The sequence below is a fragment of the Gekko japonicus genome, unplaced genomic scaffold, assembly GCF_001447785.1.
Source record: "Gekko japonicus isolate JY-2015 unplaced genomic scaffold, Gekko_japonicus_V1.1 scaffold25, whole genome shotgun sequence".
Taxonomy (NCBI): Eukaryota; Metazoa; Chordata; class Lepidosauria; order Squamata; family Gekkonidae; genus Gekko; species Gekko japonicus.
Window position 1 is genome coordinate 1,556,190 of NW_015171502.1, and position 20,901 is coordinate 1,577,090.

General features: G+C 50.3%; 2 protein-coding genes across 2 annotated transcripts in view; one reads left to right on the forward strand and one right to left on the reverse strand.

Moving 5' to 3' along the window:
* The window catches only part of DCST2 (DC-STAMP domain containing 2), a 66,070-nt gene extending 53,066 nt beyond the window's left edge, over positions 1 to 13,004 (reverse strand). The window contains exons 1-4 of the mRNA XM_015419103.1: positions 12,704 to 13,004; positions 7,873 to 8,043; positions 5,056 to 5,157; positions 831 to 1,025 (exon numbers count right to left, since the gene is read on the reverse strand). Of these exons, the coding sequence (XP_015274589.1) occupies positions 831 to 1,025; positions 5,056 to 5,157; positions 7,873 to 8,043; positions 12,704 to 13,004 (769 nt within the window). The remainder of the gene's footprint in view (positions 1 to 830; positions 1,026 to 5,055; positions 5,158 to 7,872; positions 8,044 to 12,703) is intronic.
* A 2,528-nt stretch (positions 13,005 to 15,532) lies between these two features.
* The window catches only part of DCST1 (DC-STAMP domain containing 1), a 47,533-nt gene continuing 42,164 nt past the window's right edge, over positions 15,533 to 20,901 (forward strand). The window contains exons 1-4 of the mRNA XM_015419104.1: positions 15,533 to 15,605; positions 19,790 to 19,864; positions 20,028 to 20,156; positions 20,435 to 20,586. Of these exons, the coding sequence (XP_015274590.1) occupies positions 15,533 to 15,605; positions 19,790 to 19,864; positions 20,028 to 20,156; positions 20,435 to 20,586 (429 nt within the window). The remainder of the gene's footprint in view (positions 15,606 to 19,789; positions 19,865 to 20,027; positions 20,157 to 20,434; positions 20,587 to 20,901) is intronic.

Here is a 20,901-nt window from a genome sequence, read left to right on the forward strand (position 1 = left end):
AGCGCAGGCCAGCCCAATCTTGTCAGATTTGGGAAGCTAAGCAGGGTTGACTCTGGCAAGTACTTGGATGGGAGACTTCCTTGGAATATCAGAAGTCGGGAGGCGGGGGCAGGCTTTATTCAGCCACCTCTCTGAATATCCTCCAGGCCCCCAGTAGGGGTCAGTCACCAGAGGTCGCCATGACTTCCAGGTGTGCACACATACCCTCACACGAGTGCAAGCATGCACACATACACGCACCCAGGGCTTTTTTTGTAGAAAAAGCCCAGCAGGAACTCATTAGCATAATAGGCCACACCCAACAGCAGGAACTAATTAGCGTATCCAGCCACACCCATGAGAGCATAGCTCATTAGCATATTAGGCCGCACCCCCGTGTTACCAGAAGTATAGTCATCCAGCCACACCCACTTTTTGCTTCTTATTCTGTTTACCTTGTTTGTGGTCAAAACCCAGGGCTTTTTTTGGAGCAGGAACTCCTTTGCATGTTAGGCCACACACCCTTAATGTAGCCAATCCTAATGAGTTCCTGCTGTTGGGTGTGGCCTATTATGCTAATGAGTTCCTGCTGGGCGTGGTCAACTCGGGAGCCAGCCGGAACTCCGTTCCTGTGCGTTCCTGCCCAAAAATAGCCCTGGCCCACACATCTATTCAAAAGGAAAGAGAGTGCATTATTTCGTGTGTGTGAAAGCGCCCTAAAATGTTCGGAGCGTGTACGTCATGCTTGTCGGGGGGGGGGGGCTGTGAGAAGTGTTGGCCTAGCAGCAGAGGTCAGGGGTCACGCCCAGCCATGGGGCGGACCAGAAAACAGGTTCAGGGGTTACCCTCACCGTTTGCCAGGCCGCAGAGGGGCTTGAAGAGCAGCACGATGTAGCAGAGGAGGTAAAGGGCGGGGATGGCCTGTTCGCATTGGTCCTTGGCGTTGTCAAAGAGGTTGACGCACTTGCGGTAGGGGGTGCCCAGTTCCCGGTTGCACACCTCGCCCAGGTTCAGCATCCAGTACCACACGTTCCGGAGGCAGTGAGCTGCAGGACAGGAAAAGCAGTGCCAAGTCAGTACGGTTCCCAGGGCCCCCTGGTCACCCGCAGAGGATGGGAGGGTAGGGTGGTCAGATCCAGGTAGGAAAACTACTGGGGATTTGGGGGCGGGGCCTGGGGAGGACAGGGGATCTCAGTGGGGTACAAGGCCATAGAGCCCACCCTCCAAAGCAGCCATTGTCTCCAGGGGAACTGATCTCTGTTGTTAAATATTAGGTTCCGTGTCTAGTGGCCAGCTCTACTTTATGAGTGATTTCAGCAAGAACAAGACCAAACTCCAGGGCCTCAGCCCTGTCTAAATAGCATGCAGTTGCCACATCCAAACACACCCCGCTCCCAACGATAGGCTATTCACATAACACCAGGGCTTTTTTTGTAGAAAAAGCCCAGCAGGAACTCATTAGCATAATAGGCCACACCCAACAGAATCTATTAGCATATCCAGCCACACCCATGAAAGCACAGCTCATTGGCACATTAGGCCACACCCCCATGTTACCAGAAGTGTGGTCATCCAGCCACACCCACCTTTTGCTTCTTATTCTGTTTACCTTGTTTGTTGTCAAAACCCAGGGCCTTTTTTGTAGCAGGAACTCCTTTGCATGTTAGGCCACACACCCCTAACATAGCCAATCCTAATGAGTTTCTGCTGTTGGGTGTGGCCTATTATGCTAATGAGTTCCTGCTGGGCGTGGCCAACTTGGGAGCCATCCGGAACTCCGTTCCTGTGCGTTCCTGCCCCAAAATAGCCCTGCATAACACTACTTCTTGTTGTACTACCAGAGTCCTGGTGGGCTATTTTTCTTGGGCTCCAAGCTCAGCCAGTCTCAGGTAGAACAGTCCTGGAATGTTTCAGTCCCAATACATAACATCTGTAGTCTGGAGATGAGCTGTACACCTACAAAAACACATGAAGCTGCCTTATACTGAATCGAGGTCAGGATTGTCTACTCAGACTGGCAGCGGCTCTCCAGGGTCCCAGATGGAGGTCTTTCACATCACCTACTGTCTGGTCCTTTTTAACTGGAGATGCCGAGGATTGAGCCTGGGACCTTCTGCGTGCCGAGCAGAGGCTCTACCAGTGAGCCACAGCCCCTCCCCTAAAACTTACTCTGGACACATAAAACTGCCTTATACTAAATCAGACCCTTGGTCCATCAAAGTCAGAATTGCCTACTCAGACCCTCAGTGGCTCTCCAGGGTCTCAGGCTGAGGTCTTTCACATCACCTACTGCCTGGTCCTTTTAACTGGATATGCTGGGGATGCAACCTGGGACTTTCTGCATGCCAAGCTGTAATTCCAGGGGATCTGCAGGTCCCACCTGGAGGTTGGCATCCCTACAAGTCATGGGGAATCATCTCAAGTGCCTCTGGCAACTGACAATCTCTAGATGGAACAAGCGAAAGGCTGTCATTTGGAGGAGGGCAAGGAGCTGTTCCAGTTGGCAGCAGAGGAGGACCCGAAGCAACGGGTTTAAATTACATGCAGAAAGGTATCGGCTGGATATCAGGAAAAACCGTGTCATGGCCAGAGTGGTTCGAAGGTGGAATCAGCTGCCTAGGGAGGTGGTGAGCTCCCCTTCACTGACCGCTTTCAAGAAGAGGCTAGACAAATATTTGTCAGAGATGTTTTAGGCCGGTCCTGCATTGGGCAGGGGGTTGGACTAGATGGTCTGTATGGCCCCCTTCCAAATCTATGATTCAAAGTGGTCAAGTACACTTTATATTTCCCCTCTATTTTAAATGCTCCCCCCCCTTTCAACTGCAGCGTCCCGGTTTCCTTCCTTAAGGAGGGGAGCGGTGTAGGAAAAGAAAAGCCTGCTTGCGGGATGGGTGGGGTATAAATATAATAAATAAATAAATAAATTTTTTTTAAAAAAGGAGACGTTAACTTTTTCCTCCCTGAACATTTTTTCACTGGTAAAAGCCACCTCTTTTATATTTATTTTTTGGATTTGTATCCCGCCCTCCCTGTAATGTATCCAGTCTAGACAAGTCCAGACAAGTCCAGAGACAAACGTCGAGCTTCGCTCCAAGGGACAATGGACTATGCGGATCCTAGCCCGCTCCAATCAGGGGGCTAGGTTCCCAGCCGAGAGCCTGGGCACTCTCGGCCACTGTAAATAACCTATAGGGAAGTAGGGTGTGTGTTTTGGGTGGCGGTTTCTCGGGGGATATAAGCCGGCCTGCGAGCCGGCCAAAGTCGTCTTGTTCCTGATCGAATACAGTACGCTTTGCTGAAATCACTCTCCGTCTGCGTACTTTTCACTCCCCGAAGGCTCAGGGCGGCTTTAAATATAATTTAGCGTCCAGTGGCACCTTTAAGACCAACAAAGCTTTATTCAAGGTGTGAGCTTTCGTGGGCAGGCACGCTTTTTAAGTGTGCACGTACACGAAAGCTCACGCCTTGGATAAACCTTTGTTGGTCTCCAAGGTGCCACGGGGCTCTACATTTGTTCTACTGCGTCAGACCAACACGGATGCCCACCTGGAAATATTTCCCCCCCAGTTTGAGTAAAACAGGCGGGGGTGGGTTTTTCCAGGCTGGAGCGGGCAGCCCTGCGCCCCCTAGCCCCTCAGACAGCCGCTGCTGCAAACCTGATGCCCGAGCCCCAGATGGGGTGGGCATGAGCGGCAGCTAGGGATGCCAGCCTCCAGGTGGGACCTGGGGATCCCCTGGAATTACAGCTTAACTCCAGAGCTCTGTTCCCCTGGAGAAAAGGGGTGCTTGGGAGGGTGGACTCTGTGGCACTGTGCCCCACTGAGGTCTCTCTCTTCTCCAGTCTCCATCCCCAAATCTCCAGGAGTATGTCAACCTGGATCTGGCAACCCTACTCCCCTATCCCCCATCAGGTGCAAACCTAAGCAGTAGCAGGATCCTGCTCTTCTTCTTCTCCTTCTTCTCTTCTTTTTCTCTTCTTCTTCTCCTTCTCCTTCTCTTCTTTTTCTCTTCTTCTTCTCCTTCTTCTCTTCTTCTTCTCTTCTTTTTCTCTTCTTCTCTTCTTCTTCTTCCCTCGCTCTCCTATGGGGGTGAGGCTGTGGGTGGCCGAGACCTCTTCCAGCAAGCCCCCCCCCGGGAGCTTCCCCTGTTGGCCACTGGCTAAGGCCGTCCCTCCTGAAGGGGGGCTACTTGGAAGACGGTTGAATCCATCCCTTTGCTTTTATTTCTGTCCGAGGCTTCTCATTTTCTCCGGGAGGGTGGGGGGGGGCTGTTCCTGAAATCTCTTCATATAGCAAGTGAGTTCCCACTGTCAAGAGATTATGCAGAAAGAAAGAGGAACGAACTGAAGGTGACATTTGAACTTGGGTGACCAGATGTCCTCTTTTTAGAGGACATGTCCTCTTGGGCAGGGCTATTTTTGGGCAGGAACGCACAGGAACGGAGTTCCGGCTGGCTCCCGAGTTGGCCACGCCCAGCAGGAACTCATTAGCATAATAGGCCACACCCAACAGCAGAAACTCATTAGGACTGGCTACATTAGGGGTGTGTGGCCTAACATGCAAGGAGTCCCGTTTTAAAAAAAAAGGCCCTGGGTTTTGACAACAAACAAGGTAAACAGAATAAGAAGCAAAAGGTGAGTGTGTCTGGATGACCACACTTCTGCGAACATGGGGTGTGTGGCCTAATATGCTAATGAGCTGTAACAGGGGCTCCTTTTAGAAGAAAAACTGATGAAAATGTCCCCCTTTTGGGTTGGAAGGCTAGGAATATTCCTACTGAGTAGCAATTATCACCGCTTAAATAGGAGTGTAGTATTTAAAATGAGATTTGTCACAGTGAATCACTTGTTTGAAGTAGTCAGTCGGGAAATACGTCCTCTTTTTTTGCTTTTCTGATTATGGCAGCTCTAATTTGAAGGGGGAAAAACGCCGGGCGGTTTATCACATCATAAATCCCTGCATTCTGTACACGCACCCACAAATAATTATTACTGTTGTTGTTGTTGTTTTGGAGGGTATTTTTTTGGGGGGGGGGTTCTGCCATTCTCCCACCCCCCTTCCCGCCCCCACAACTTACCAACATGCCGAACAGAGTCCATGACGGCCCGGAAAAGCTTTCGGACACGGTCGCCGACCACTTTGGCCTTCTTCGCAATATCCTTGATTTTCTGTAACGCAGCTGGGCAGAGACACGGGGCAGAGGGGAACAGGAACCTGGGTTTTAATAGGGACTAGGAACTTGTTTTCGGTTCCACAGCCAAACTAAAGAATACAGGAAGGCAAAGGAGCATAAAAAGGGACCACTGGGCATGTGTAGAGTGTTTTTCAATCACTATGGAGTAACCACAGGTTCGCAGTCTCATATCTGTATTCGGGAGCTCAGGCTTCCTGTCTGACATGGGGATCAGTGCCTGATGCTCAGATATCCACGGATGGGTTTCCAGAGTGGTTTTCTTAATGGTTAGATAGCAGCTGCAGGAGATCCTGTTTCAAGGTCAGTTCTGTAGCATGAGGGAGGGTTTTTTTTGTTTTTGATGGCTGCTTTTTAACCATTTGGGCCTTGGTGGCTCAGAGGGTAAGACACTGAGCTGCAGACCGGAAGGTCGGTAGCTCAGCAGTTCGAGACCCGAGTGCCGCATGACGGAGTGAGCTCCCGTCTCCGGCCCCAGCTCCTGCCAGCCTAGCAGTTCGAAAGCAAAAAATTGCAAGTAGATAAATAGGTACCGCTTTGGTGGGAAGGTAACAGCGTTCCGTGCGCCTTGGCATGCAGTCACACGGGCCACATGACCACAGAGATGTTTTCAGACAGCGCTGGCTCTTCGGCACCGCCCCCTAGAGTCAGATTCAGCCGGCTTTCAAGCAAGGGAAACCTTTACCCGTTAACCTTCTAACCATTTCAAAGTGTGCTTGAGGTCCCCTCACGGATCTTCCAGCACGTCCTCTAAGACAGCGATCACTTCCTTTCCCTGTCCTGATTTTTTTATTTGTGACTAGAACCAGAACTATTAGTAGTCAGAACCAGAAATCTAGAAACACAGAAACATAGAGCTGGAAGGGAGAGTAACAACTGCTCCCCCCTCTCCCCACTCCACAGTGACCCCTGCTGTGTGCCCAGAGGAAGGCAAAACCCCTCCAGGAGTAGACAATGCTGACCTTGATGGACCGAGGGTCGGGTTCAGTATAAGGCAGGGGCAACAAGGATGGTGAGGGATCTGGAGACCAAGTCCTATGAGGAAAGGTTGAAGGAGCTGGGTGTGTTTAGTGTCCTGTCCAGCGCGAGCTGTACTAAGCCAGCGCTCTCTAGGTGTGAGTCAACGCACGACTACTGAGGAGAGCTTAAATCATCTTTAATCAACTTCACACGCATTCAGAAGATCCTTTACTCACAATCGACCAGATAGCTGGGTGGAAAGTTACATCTTGTGATCTAGGTCAGTTCTATAGCCGTGGTGAGAAAGAGATGGGCTTCCCCTCTCCTTGCAGTAAGGGTTGATGGACAAAGAAAACGGAAAAGAACAATAAAACTCCTCTATCTTTGCGCCTCTGAGCTCAGGAAATTACTCTTAATGAGCCAGTCAGAGGGAAGCCTCTGGGACCCCTAACTGTGGACTCCAATTCCCAAGTGCAACAAGTCTTAAAGATACAGAGCAGTTTTACTAAACTACAGATAAACGCTGGCTGGGGGCAGCACATTTAGCCTGGAGAGGAGACGACTAAGAGGTGATAGGATAGCCATCTTCAAGTACTTGAAGGGCCGTGATCTAGAGGATGGTGATGCAGAGTTGTTTTCTGTTGCCCCAGAAGGTCGGACCAGAACCGACGTGTTGAAATTAAATCTGAAGAGTTTTCAGCTAAACATTAGGAAGAACTTCCTGACAGTTAGAGCATTTCCTCCGTGGAACAGGCTTCCTCTGGAGGTGGTGGGCTCTCCTTCTTTGGAGGCAGAGGCTCGATGGCCATCTGACAGCCATGCTGATTCTGTGAACTTGGGCAGATCAGGAGGGCATGAAGGGTTGCCTCAGTGCTTAGTTCTCGTGGCCCTTTCTTGCACCCCCAGGGAAATGCTGATCGCCACTTTGAGGTCAGGAACAGTGTTCCCTCTAAGCTGAATTAGTGTGAGCTAGCTCACAGACTTTTAGCCTCCAGCTCACACATTTTTCTCTTAGGAAGGATGGCTTCAGAGCAAACTAATTCATGCCAGTGGCCAAATCGCTCACTCACAACTTTAATGCCGGTGGCTCACAAAGTAGAAGTTTTGCTCACAAGACTCCACAGCTTAGAGGGAACATTGGTCAGGAATCAATTTTTCTCCAGGCCAGTTGGGCCAGGGATCCTGGAGGTTTTTTGTCATCTTCTGGGCATAGAACAGGGGTCACTGGGGGTATGGAGGGGGAGGTATTTGTGGATTTCCTGCATTGTGCAGGGGGTTGGACTAGATGACCCTGGAGGTCCCTTCCAGCTCTATGATTCTATGATTCATATGTTATGCATACGTGATCTGGGGAACCCCAGTTCAGGTCTCCATTCTGCCACAGACGTTTACTGGGTGACTTTGGGCTGGCCACACATTCAGCCTGGCCTCCCTCACAGGATTGTTGTGAGGATGAAGCGGAGAAGAGGGGAATGATGATATAAGCTGCTTTGGGTTCCCCTTGGGGAGGACAGCGGCGTATAAAGGAAGCAAATAAATAATAATAATATGCCCATGCCGCGGGAGCTGACTGGGTGACCTTGGCCTAGTGACACCCTCTCAGCCTAGCCTACCTCACAGGGTTGGTGTGAGGATAAAATGGAGGAGAGGTGATTGATGTAAGCTGCTTTGGGTCCCCATTAGGGGAGAAAGGTGAGGGGTAAATGAAGCAGAGAAGTAATTAAATAAAACAATCTCTCTCACCGAGCAGGGGCTGACGGGCTCTCTGCAGCATCTCCGCCGTCTGGTTCAGAGCGAGCTCAGCGCCGCACGACACGGCCTCGGCAGAGCGCGTGAAGTTCCGCACGATGTTGGCGAAGGGGCCCTGCATGGCCAAGCCGAAGGCCAAGAGCAGCAGGATGGTTTTGCTCTCTCCTGCAAGGGACAGACAGAGGTACATAGGGATGCCAGCCTCCAGGTGGGACCTGGGGATCCCCTGGAATTACACCTCATCTCCAGACAACAGAGGTCAATTCCCCTGGAGAAAACAGATGCTTTGGAGGGCCTTTCCCCTGATTCTGGTGCTGTGTGTTTCTGTGTTTAACATAAGAACATAAGAGAAGCCAATGCTGGATCAGGCCAATGTCCCATCCAGTCCAACACTCTGTCACATGGTGGCCAAAAATACCAGGGGCCATCATGAGGTCCGGCAGTGGAGCCAGGACACTAGAAGCTAGGGTTGCCAAGTGGATTTTTGCCGGGAGCGGGGGGCTCCCGGCCGGCGTCTGGTGCACGCGTGCACGTGCCGCACACATGTCACCCGGAAGTGACAGGAGGATGCCAGGTACGCTGGGGGCGGGGCCACGGCCATACAAGGGAAAACCATAGAGTTTTCCCTTGGATGGCCGTGACCCCGCCCCCAGCATGCCTGGCGTCCTCCCGTCACTTCTGGGTGACGTGCGCGTCGGGGCGGAGTTCCCCCTGGGGCCCGATCTGGTGGCGCCGGGGAACGGGCCTCTGGGGCGGGGGTTTCCCCGCCCCCCAGGGGGACTTGGGATCCCTACTAGAAGCCCTCCCACTGTTGCTGCCCCCCCCCCAAGCACCAAGACTACAGAGCATCACTTGCCCCAGCCTGAGAGTTCCTCTCTATACCTTGTGGCTAAGAGCTACTGATGGACCTCTGCTCCAGATGTTTATCCAATTCCCTCTTGAAGCCGTCCATGCTTGTAGCCGCCGCCACCCCCTGTGGCCGTGAATTCCATGTGTCAATCGCTCTTTGGGTGAAAAAGTTGACTTCCTTTTATCCGTTCTAACCCGACTGCTTAGCAATTTCATGGAGTGCCCACCAGAGTTCTTGTGTTGTGAGAAAGGGAGAAAAGTACTTCTTTCTCGACCTGCTCTGTCCCACGCATAATCTTATAAACCTCGATCATGTCACCCCCCTCAGCTGTCGTTTCACTTCAATTATAATTCTTTTATCATTTTAAATGTTTGTAATTGTTCAAATGTCTTCATGTTTTTATGTTCGCAGCCTGGGGGACCCTGATCAGGTGGGATAAAACGGTGGCATAAAAATGCCTGAAATAAATATTTATATCTCAGTGGAACTCACAAGGACAAGAAATTCCGTAGCAATTCTAGATACAATCCTATTTGGACAAAAATGCACCTTTGGCCCTTGATTCTCACGAAGGGGGTGAAATATCTTGCCAGAGTTTTGAAAAGTGAAGTTCCCCAGCTGGGTAGCAAACTTCAGGTGCCAACAGAAGGTTATGCGTGTAACTCTGTCCCTGATTTTACAGAAGGAAGACATGAAAAAGAGTGAGCAAGCAGGGGGGAGTTCAGAAAGTAAAAAGTGTGGGCCCCCCGGGAGAGGATGGGACTTGAATTAAAGCCTCTCATCTCACACACTAAATAATCCACTTTCAGTCCACTCTCCAACTGGATTTTGCCAGTTCACACAGTCAAATCCAGTTGGAAAGTGCAGTAAAAGTGGATTGAAAGTGGATTATTTAGTGCAGGGGTGTCAAACTCATTTGTTATGAGGGCCGGATCTGACATAGATGAGACCTTATTGGGCCGGGCCACGTGTGTCATAAAATGTAATGCCAGTTAGCGGAGATATAAATTTTAAAAAGGACACAAACACAAAGTTTTTTTTTGACTTGAAATAAAAACATGCCTAAAACATTAGCTCTGTAAGCGGCAAACCTACTTTTGATTCATTGACATTCACCACAGAAATCTCATTCAGAGGTCTGAGTCTAGGACCCAGGTTGAAACGTGGAATGGCCGAGCGATTAAGAGAGTCTGGCGAAGCAAGCTATGATGCAGCAGCAGCCGCAGAACTGGAAGCAGGAGAGGGCCAGTTCCACTGCGGGCCTGATCCGGCCCCCGGGCTGCATGTTTGACACCCCTGACTTAGTGTGTGTGATTGTGGTCTCTTCTTGCCTGGAGTCTCACTATGACCCAGAGCCATGCTGCGCTCCCAGGTCGGTCTTGGAAGAACGCAATGGTTATTCTTCCTAAGGAACAGAACATTCTGTGTGACCCTGTCCAATGCTATAGTCTCTCTGTGTCTTTTAGTGTCCATGAATTCTGAGAGTCAGAAATTGGACTTGGAGGGTTTTTTTGTTTTTAAGTTCAAAAGCATTTTCTTACTGATCACAAAAAAGCCCACTTTCTTGAAATAATAACCCCTTAAAGTACCCGGTCATGCTCAGCCCACCCAGCATAATGTAGCAGTTGTGTTGGACTAAGAGCTGGGAGACCCAGGTTTGAACCCCCACTTACACACTCCGAGCCGAACCTACCTCGCAGGGCTGTTGTGAGGATAAAATGGAAGGTGGCAGAATGACGGAAGCCACTTTGGGCCTCCACTGGGGAGGAAGGTGGGGTATGAATGAAATAAATAATAATAAAAGGTAACAAACAGGGGATAGTTCCCCTCCCAGGATCATTTAACTGTAACAGTGATGCTGAGAAATTCATTGTGCACCGGTGGGACCTTGGATGAGCAAAGCTGGGTAGAGTTTGGAGCATTAATATTAGTGGGTGGAGGGGGCTCCAGCTGCCATTGATTTTGCTTAAAGCAAGATCTTTTTTCTTAATATAAAAACTGTTGGAATATACAAGGTCTATAGTGCACCTATGGGGCTGTGGTGGCTCAGTGGTTAAGACGCTGAGCTGCAGACCGGAAGGTCGGTAGTTCAGCAGTTCGAGACCCGAGTGCCCCGTGATGGAGTGAGCTCCCGGCCCCAGCCCCAGATCCTGCCAACCTAGCAGTTCGAAAGCAAGAAATTGCAAGTAGATAAATAGGTACTGCTTTGGTGGGAAGGTAACAGCGTTCCGTGCGCCTTGCTGTTTAGTCATGCCGGCCACATGACCACGGAAACGTCTTCGGACAGTGCTGGCTCTTCAGCTTGGAAACGGAGATGAGCACCGCCCCCTAGAGTCGGATTTGACTGGCTTTCGAGCAAGGGAAACCTTTACCTATAGTGCACCTACTTGAAGAAGGTCAGAAGAACAGCCTACAGGGGACAGCTGAAGGACTGCTAGTTAGCACAGCTAAAACAGGGACTTCCCACAATTTCAGATTATGTCATTCTTGTCTCCTGATTGGCTCTTTGGAGACTTCCTGCTCCGACTGAGCCCTTCCCCCCTTCGTTCCTGTCTCTCACAGCAGTTAGTCAGTTAGTTAAGCCTCTCTGCCTCTCCTCTGTCCTATCAGGGTTTATTTCTTCTTTAATAAACTGAGTTCTTTTCTTTAAACAGTTGGTGTTCCATTCCGCTGCATTTTGAAACTCTGCCAACAAAAACAAGCTCTTGTTCTGCAGATGGAAACTCTCCTGTCAACGAATCAAAATGGCTGTTTTCAGCACAAAAACCTTCGGTGGGGCCACGTCACAGTTGACAGCACTTATATACAGACAACTCTTGTCAGATCTCAGGAGCTAATCAGGGTCGGTACTTGGAAGGGAGACCACCAAGGAAGACTCTGCAGAGGAAGGCACTGGCAAAACATCTCTGTTTCTCACTTGCTTTGGAGGCCCCTTGCTGGGGTTGCCATAAATTAACAGCCCTTACATACATACAGATCTTGTCAGATCTCAGAAGCTAATCGGGATCGGTCTAGGTTGCCAGCTCCAGGTTGGGAAATACCTGGAGATTTTGGGGGCGGAGCTTGAGAAGGGCGGGGACTTTAATGGGGTACAAGACCATAGAGTCCACCTTCCAAAGCGGCCATTTTCTCCAGGTGAACTGATCTCTGGCGCCTGGAGATCAGTTGTAATCCCAGGAGATCTCCAGCCCCCACCTGGAGGCTGGCAACCCTAGGGTCAGTACTTGAATGGGAGACCACCAAGGAAGGCTCTGCAGAGGACAGCAATGATTCCCACATGCTTTGAAAACCCCTTGCTGGGGTTGCTGTAAGCCGGTTGTGACTTGACGGCACTTATGTACATACAGATCTCGTCAGGACTCGGAAGCGAAGCAGGGTCAGCACTTGGAAGGGAGACCACCAAGGAAGGCTCTGCAGAGGACAGCAATGGCAAACCACCTCTGCTTCTCATATGCTTTGAAAACCCCTTGCTGGTGTTGCTGTAAGTCAGTTGTGACTTGACGGCACTTATGTAGATACAGATCTCATCAGATCTCAGAAGCAAAGCAGGGTCAGCCCTTGGAAGGGAGACCACCAAGGAAGGCTCTGCAGAGGATGGTAATGGGCAACCACCTCCGCTTCTCACTTGCCTTGAAAGCCCCTTGCTGGGGTCGCTGTAAGCCGGTTGTGACTTGACGGCACTTATGTAGATACAGATCTCATCAGATCTCAGAAGCAAAGCAGGGTCAGCCCTTGGAAGGGAGACCACCAAGGAAGGCTCTGCAGAGGAAGGCTGTGGCCAACCACCTCTGCCACTTGCCTTGAAAGCCCCTTGCTGGGCGTTGCCATAAGTTAAGTTGAGTGGCTACATTTGGGGGGCTTCAAAAACCACTGGAATTTTTTTTAAAAAAACCTGCTATAGCTCTGTTGAAGTTCACCTGCTCTCCCGGCATTGATTTTTGACACCCAGAGCCTGTGATCTCAAGCGGCACTTACTTGAGAACATCTGGGGCAGCACGAGCAAGACGGTCACCCTCACTTTGTACGAGAAGGCCATGCCCAAGCCGAGGCCGGCCGCCAGGCTGATGGTCGACACCAGACAGTACCAGAGGTTGTAGCCCTGGACAAAAATGACCAACATAGCGTAGAGTGTGGCGATAGTCATCCCCAGGGCAAAGCCGCCCACGCTGCGTGCCACCTTGCGTCCCATGGTGTCTTCGGACAGCCGAGGGCCCTGCGTCTCCTTTTTCCTTCTCTTCCTCCCCTGCAGCGCAGAGAAACCGGACAGAAAGCCCATGGCTACGGCTGCTCGGAAGGGGCTACCTGGCCCCTGGCCCAGAAACCAGCACAAGGGCCGTATGAAAGAGCGTGCGTTCGAAATCAAAGATGGCTCCTGGCTCCTGGGGTTCTGAAATGTTGGTTTGCTGAGGACTAAACAGAGAGCCCCACCCCACAAAACCCACAGAGTATGGAGGAGTTATGCAGGGTACAGGAGTTTTTTTGGCCAGACTGTGTTTCCTCATTCAAACGCCATGTTCTTTCAAAACCGGGGATTTCGAAAGCCAGTAAAATCCCGTTGTTGCTAAGCCCCACCCAGATTCCGACATGGCCCCACCCTCAGCCACGCCCAGATTCCAACATGGCCCACCCTCAGCCACGCCCAGATTCTGACATGGCCCCACCCTCAGCCACGCCCAGATTCTATCCGACTTTGACCCGACGGAATCTTTCTGGTTCTCCGACGATACTCAGCAAACTGACTGTGTTGAGGCTGAAAGTCAATAGAACAAGCTAGGAATCGGCCTGGACCTATTGGGATACATTTCCTTTTTAAAATGTGTTTTGATATTTTAGGTGGCCAAAAGAAAAAGAAAAAACAATTGCTTCTTGGCATCAGTGCAGCGACCATTCAGTCAACTCGAATGGACTTTTGCTTCCTTGACCTTAATCCACACCGCATTTTCTAAGCCAAACTGGAAGAGAACAAATTCTGAGAGAGAAGGCAGTCCCTGTCACAGCCCCTGATCCAGGCCTTTCTCCTGTTAACTTCTTTTCTGTACCACTTTGGTAGGGCTGCCAGCCTCCAGGTGGGTGCAGAAAGAATCCTCCGTATAAATAAACCTCAAAGACACTAAATATGATACTCACAAATTATTTACGTAATCAGCAATAAAGGTAAAGATTTCCCTTGCTCAAAAGCCAGGCGAATCCGACTCTAGAGGGTGGTGCTCATCTCCGTTTCCAAGCCGAAGAGCCAGCGTTGTCCGGAGACTTCTCCGTGATCATGTGGCCGGCATGACTAAATGCTGAGGCGCACGGAATGCTGTTTCCTTCCCACTGAAGTGGTGCCTATTTATCTACTTGCAATTTCTTGCTTTCAAACTGCTAGTTTGGCAGGAACTGGGGCCAGAGACGGGAGCTAACTCTGTCCCGTGGCACTTGGGTCTCCAACTGCCGAACTACAGACCTTCTGGTCTGCAGCTCAGCATCTTAACCTCTGAGCCACTGCAGCCCCGCAATCAGCAATAACAAACATACAAAACAATTTTCAATCCAAATCTTGAAATTAATCGAAATAAATTGTGCAAATAGGGACAGATCCAAGTTCATGAGTCACGGAACAAAGGATTCAAATGCAAATTACAAATTCAAAAGTCCACTCAGCACACCAATGGTACTTGAGGTGAGTAGAACCCTCTGTTCCTGAAGACTTAAAGGTCTGTTCATATAGCAGCTCTGCAAGCTTAGTTCCAGCTAATGGGGTGAACCGGTGTTGTAGCACCTCGTTTCACCAAAACGTTATTGAGATGGAACTGTGTAACACCTATGAAATACACATACAATTCCAAACGATTTGAACAGTTTAAAAGAACACCCGAATGCTGAAAACTACATACCTTAACAAGATCCAAAATTACTGCATAGTAAAATATTTATGCTAAATCATACAACCATTTGGAAGAACGCAGTGACATCAAATATTTTACTATGCAGCAATTTTGGATCTTGTTAAGTGGTTACAGTTCCATCTCGGAAAAAGTGGGGCGGGCCAAACGGGTTTTGCCAAGCAGGGCTCCTGATCGGCCACTGGAGAGCTGATTGGCTGTGCAGGTTCTTCACAAGTTGCTTTGCAAACTGCTGCCACAACAGCATGAGGATCTTCACCGTATGACTGAAAATAAGATGTGTGTACGCAAGAAACTATTTTAAAACAATATGTTCGTTTTCAAAGGCAGCCTGTTGGACAGAGCTTCTGCCCGAACTGTTGAAGAGTTACTGAAAGAGTTGCACATGATCTCCTTCCCTTAGATTTTGTGGTTGGCTCCCCCAGTTGTGGTGGCCATTTTGAAACTGGCCCCTCCTCTTGTGGCAGCCATTTTGTGATTGCACCCACCATCCAGTGTCAGAGTTCCAAAAGTGCTCGCGGGCTCAAAAAGGTGGGGAACTCCCACTGTAGAATGTGGACTGTGATGTCACAGAGGCCTAGCTCACTGTGAGGCGGCCGTCCTCTGCTGAGGCTATACCAGTTCAGATTGCAGGTGGGGGCTCACATGGAGGGGGGGAATCATCCATGCAAGAAAATCCTGCCCTGTAGAAAACTAGCACCTCAGCGACAATGCAAACGGAGAACACTTCTCCCTGATGAAATAGCTTTCTATGTGCAGGGAACTGGTTTGTATGAGGGAACAAGTAGTCGGGTGCACTGCCCCCTGCGGTCTGAGGTGGTACAGCCTTGCCACTGGTTTGCTGCCTCAATGAGAACTAGGCCAATAAGGCCAGGTTCTGAGCCAGGCCTCACTTCGGCGTTCAAAGTAGCAGGGGGGGATGGGACGCCACCTCTCCAAAGGGAAGTATCAAAGGGTCGGGAAGGGCCGCTGGCGAAAGCCCCCCAATACTGGTGAGTCCCTCACCCTTCCATCCAAGTTTCGGTTAAAACAAATTTTATTAGGATATAACAACAAGTCCAACCTTAAATCATTTCACCTTTCTTAATATACCCCTTTTCAATTTCCCCTCCCTCCCCTGCTTCAGGCTTCCCGCAGCGCTCCCACCCCCACCATGTCTCATTCTCTTGTTCTTTCCCTTCTTAACATTACTTAAAAGGTAAAGGTAAAGGTTCCCTTGCTCGAAAGCCAGTCGAATCCGACTCTAGGGTTGCGGTGCTCATCTCCGTTTCCAAGCCGAAGAGCCAGCGCTGTCCGAAGACGTTTCCGTGGTCATGTGGCCGGCATGACCAAACACCAAGGCGCACGGAACGCTGTTCCCTTCCCACTGAAGCGGTACCTATTTATCTACTTGCAATTTCTTGCTTTCGAACTGCTAGGTTGGCAGGAGCTGGAACTAGAGATGGGAGCTCACTCCATCCTGCGGCACCCGGGTCTTCAACTGCTGAACTACTGACCTTCCACAGCCTGCAGTTCAGCGTCTTAACCACTTGAGCCACCGCAGCTCAACATTACTTACAAATTCACAAATTCTTTTGCTACCTTACTTATAATTTTCAGCCTTATAGGTAACCGATTCAATAACTATTTATTTCCAACACATCTAAAGTCTATTCTTAATCATTATTAAAGCAAAACAGTTTATTTTTAACATCCCAGTGTTTTTCTATATAGTCTTTAAAGTCCTTCCAATCTTCAAAGAACTCCTCATCTTCTTTGTTGTTTAGTTTTCTTGTCATTTTATCCATTTCCGCCATCAAAAGTAACTTTCTTATCCATTCCCATATTTCAGGTACTCTTTCTTGCTTCCCCTTCCATCCAAGTTTCAGAGGGAGATCAAACTCTGTGGGTTGCCAGCTCTGGGAGGAAAATAGCTGGATATTTTTTGGGGGGGGGACTGCGGGAGGAAGGGGTTTGGGGAGGGGAGAGTATATTGCTATAGAGTCTGCCTTCCAAAACCTCCCATTTTCTCCAGGGGAACTGATCTCTGTGGTCTGGAGATCAATTGTGATCGTTGGAGATCTCCAGATCCCACCTGGAGGATGGCAACCGTGGTGTGGGAGAAACAAAGTAGAATTTTCGCTCACAAGACTCCACAGCTTAGAAGGGAGCATTGTGGGTAGGTTTACCAGATCGCCTCCTGGAGATTTGGGGGCGGGGCCTGGGGAGGACAGGGGACCTCAGTGGGGTACAAGGCCATGGAGTCCACCCTCCGAAGCATCCATGTTCTCCAGGGGAACCGATCTCTGGAGGCTGGTGGGAGAAAGGGCCAACGTATGGGAGGGATTTACTTCTTTCCTCATAATTAACGACTTCCTGCGCGTTGATGTAGTTACGGTCAGAATGAAGAGAGAATTACATTCATGGAGGAGAGGTCATAGAATCATACAATCACAGAATGTTAGAGTTGGAAGGGACCTTGCGGGTCATCTAGTCCAACCCCCTCCACTCTGCAGGAGTACAGCCGAAAGAGAGCCCTACAACATACCCAAAAGATGGTCGTCCAGCTTCCACTTGAAAACATCCAGCGAAGGAGCATCCACCACCTCCCGAGGCAGACTGTTCCACATCAGGAACTACTAGAGTTGCCATCCCCCCGATGGGAGCAGACTTCCCCCCGCTTTGGGGGTCCCAATCCGCAATCAGTCAGCTGGCTGGTAGGGGATCCCCACCCCCGAAGAGCCCTGTCGCGCCTGACATGCCCATCGTAATGATGTCACCTGGAGGTGACATCATCGCACAGGGCACATTGCGCAGGGGACACTCTAGCATTTGGTTAAAAACTCTATGGTAGCCAGAAGATCCAGGGACCCAGGCTGGAGCCCTCTGCCAGCAGCCAGGTAAGACCTGGCAAACCTAGGGGCTACTAGCTATGGCAACTAAAAGGAACTTCCATATTCAGAGGCAGTCAACCTCTGAAACCCAGTGCTAGGAAGTAGCACAAGGGGAAGGCTCTGTTAGCCCTCCAGGACGCTGGACTAGATGGTCCCTCACTGGTCTGATCCAGCAGGGCTCTTCTGATGTCCTTATGAGGGGAAGGCATCGGCCTCTCTGCCCTGTTTTTGGCTCGCCAGAGGAATTGGCTGGTCACTGTGTGAGACAGGATGCTGGACTAGATGAACCCTCACTGGTCTGATCCAGCAGGTCTCGTCTTAGGTTCTTATCAGGGGAAGGCCTCGGCCTCTGCCCTGTTGTTGACCCTCCAGAGGAACTGGTTGGCCACTGTGAGATGAGATGCTGGACTAGACAGGATGCTGGACTACATGGATCCTCCCTGGTCTGATCCGGCAGGGCTCATCTTGTGTTCTTATGAGGGGAAGGCCTCGGCCTCCCTGCCCTGTTGTTGGCCCTCAAGAGGAACTGGCTAGCCTCTGTGTGAGATGGGATGCTGGACTAGATGGACCACTGGTCTGACCCAGCAGGGCTCTTCTGATGCTCTTATGAGAGGTACCAGTGTTGTTCAGCATTTTATCTCTTCACAGCTCTCAAACACTTCCTCGGCCTCCTTCTCCCTCAGTTCTGCACCCGTTTCCTCTGGAGCCAGCCAGAGGAATTCAGACTCTCCAAGTTTTTCCTGGGCGCTGGAGTCGGAAGCTTATTTGCTCTGGGTGAGTTGACTTTGTACTGGATTGGCAGGGAGGAGAACGTGGGCCAGATCTGGTTAATTCAAGGGTCCATGGTAAAGTCCCTGCTTTACTGACAGAAGACACCCTGTGAGGTAGGTGGGACTGAGAGAGCTCCTTCAAGAACTGCCCTTGAGAGAACCACTCTGAGAGAACTTGTGACTGACCCAAGGTCACACCAGCAGCTGCATGTGGAGGAGTGGGGAATCAAACCCGGTTCTCCTAGATTAAGAGTCCATGCTCCTAACCACGACACCAAACTGGCTCTCACTACATTATTATTATTATTTGTTTGGAAGTGGGGTAGGGTTGCCAGACCACCTGGTGGAGGCAGGGGTCCCCCGCTGGCAGACCTCAGCGCCCTGCTGCTGATCAGCTGACTGGCAGGGGGGACTTACCTGGAAAAAGAGTGAGGCCCAGTCGACATTGCAGTGACATATCTACACTTCTGCCATGACCTGGCGTTTTTGCCCAAATACCGAAGCGTCGCCCCAACATTGCTGCGTGATGACGTCACTTCCGGGTCACGGCAGAAATGATGTAGATACGTCACTGCAACATCGGCTGGGCCTCCCTCATGCTCCTGGTCAGTCCCCCGCCAGTTACCAGGAGGGACCTGACAACCCTAGAGAGGGGCTGTGGCGCAATGATAGAGCATCTGCTCTGTATGAAGCAGTTCCCTGGCTTGCCCTGACCTGGATATCCCAGGCAAGCCCGATCTCATCAGATCTCGGAAGCTAAGCGGCATCGACTCTGGCAAGTACTTGGATGGGAGACCTCCTTGGGATACCAGCAGTCGGGAGGTGGGGGCAGGCTTTATTTCAGCCACCTCTCTGAATATCCTCCAGATTCCCAGTAGAGGTCAGTCACCAGAAGTCAAAATGAATTCCAGGTGCACACACACTCACATGCACACACGTACATGCACATATGAAAAATACAAAAAATACCAGAAGAAGAAGAAGTCCCTGGTTCAATCCTTGGCATCTCCACTGCTTAGGCACCAGGCATCTGGAAAGAAAGACCATTCTCTGCTTGACAGCCACTTCCTGTCATGGTACACAGTAATGAAGTCAATGGGTCTGTGGTTTGCCTCGGTATAAGCCACCTTCGTATGTTGCTATGAATAGTTAGGTATTTAACATTGCAAATTTCTTCCCAGTCGAACCCACCTATATTGAGTCTATCTAATAAAGGATACCAAGCATGCATTGGACTCATCAAGTCGCATTCCGTTTGAGTTTCTGTGTAAAACGTATTAAAATTCTCTAGTAAAAATAGATCCCAAACCTTATGCACCCAATGTTGTATACTCGGAGGATTGGGTTCTTTCCAATTCTTGGCAATAACTATTTTGGCCGCTTGTATTCTGACTTTTCTATTGGAATTGTTGTTTTGTGCTTAAAATATCAATAAAACTTTATTATTAGAAAAAAAATAAAAATAAAAAAATGAATAGTTAGGTATAGGTATAGTGGTCAAATGGCATATGCGTTCTGGTTTTCGGTTTCCAGCCCTCTCCTGGATCCTGATTTTCCCCATGAGCATCACCGAAGACCACAAGATCCAGCTGATGTATGGCATGGCAGGTGAGAACCGAATCAAGAGGAGAGGCAGGGATGGGAGAGACCCCGGGAGGGCTGGCCGGAGGAGTCGGCAGTGAGCTAAAATAAACCCACAAGGGAGGCTGGTGAAGGAAGGGAGCAGAGTCCCATCAGCCCGCCCGCAGTTCTGACTGCCTCCTTCTTCTAGGTGTGGGTGCTCTGGGATGGGGCACCTCCCCGCATTTCCGCTGTACCAGCCTCCTGGTGGTTCCCAAGTTCATGGGCAAAGAGGGACGGCTCTATGTGCTCACCTACGTGCTGGCCAGCATCTACGATGGTATGAGAAAACACTCCTTTCTCCTTAATTTTTACAGCACCCATTTGAAAACTGTTTATTCCTGTGGCCATCGCTACATACCCCAGCAGGGTAGAATGCCATAGAGTCGGCCTTCGAAAGCAGCCATTTTCTCCAGGGCAACTGGTTTCTGTAACCTGGAGACCAGTTGTAATACCGGGAGATCTCCAGCCACCACCTGGAGACTGGCAACCCTAGTGTAGAGGGAGGGGCCACCGTCTCTCTCCAACAGAAACTGCTCTCCTCTCTGCTCCCGGCAGGCCCCGTGTCCAACATCCGGCACAACCTGGGCGAAGTGGTACGGTCCATCAGCTGCACCGTGGAGCTGCAGATCGAAAACGCCAAGCGCTCCTGGAAGGTGTCAATAAGCCCCCTGCGCAAGGTCCTGACGGACATGGTGGTGAGTCTGGAGGTGGTGCGAGTCAAGCAGAGAGCTCCACGTGGAAGGGAACGGGTTCGAGCGACAGTCACCAGACTGAGGGGCTCGTCCCGTTGAAGGTCTTTGGGGTATTCGGCACAGGGAAACCTGGGACTGGTCGCCGTCCTTCCATTCTCCTACTGAATATTTTAATTTAATTTTATTGACAGTCTGCCTTTTTCACTGAGACTCAGGGTCGATTACGAAATTAGAAAGCGATGCACATTTTTTTAAAAAGGCCTAAGAGACAGCATAAATAATGGAAAATGGGGATGATGAAGAAGAGGAGGAGGAGGAGGAGGAGGAGGA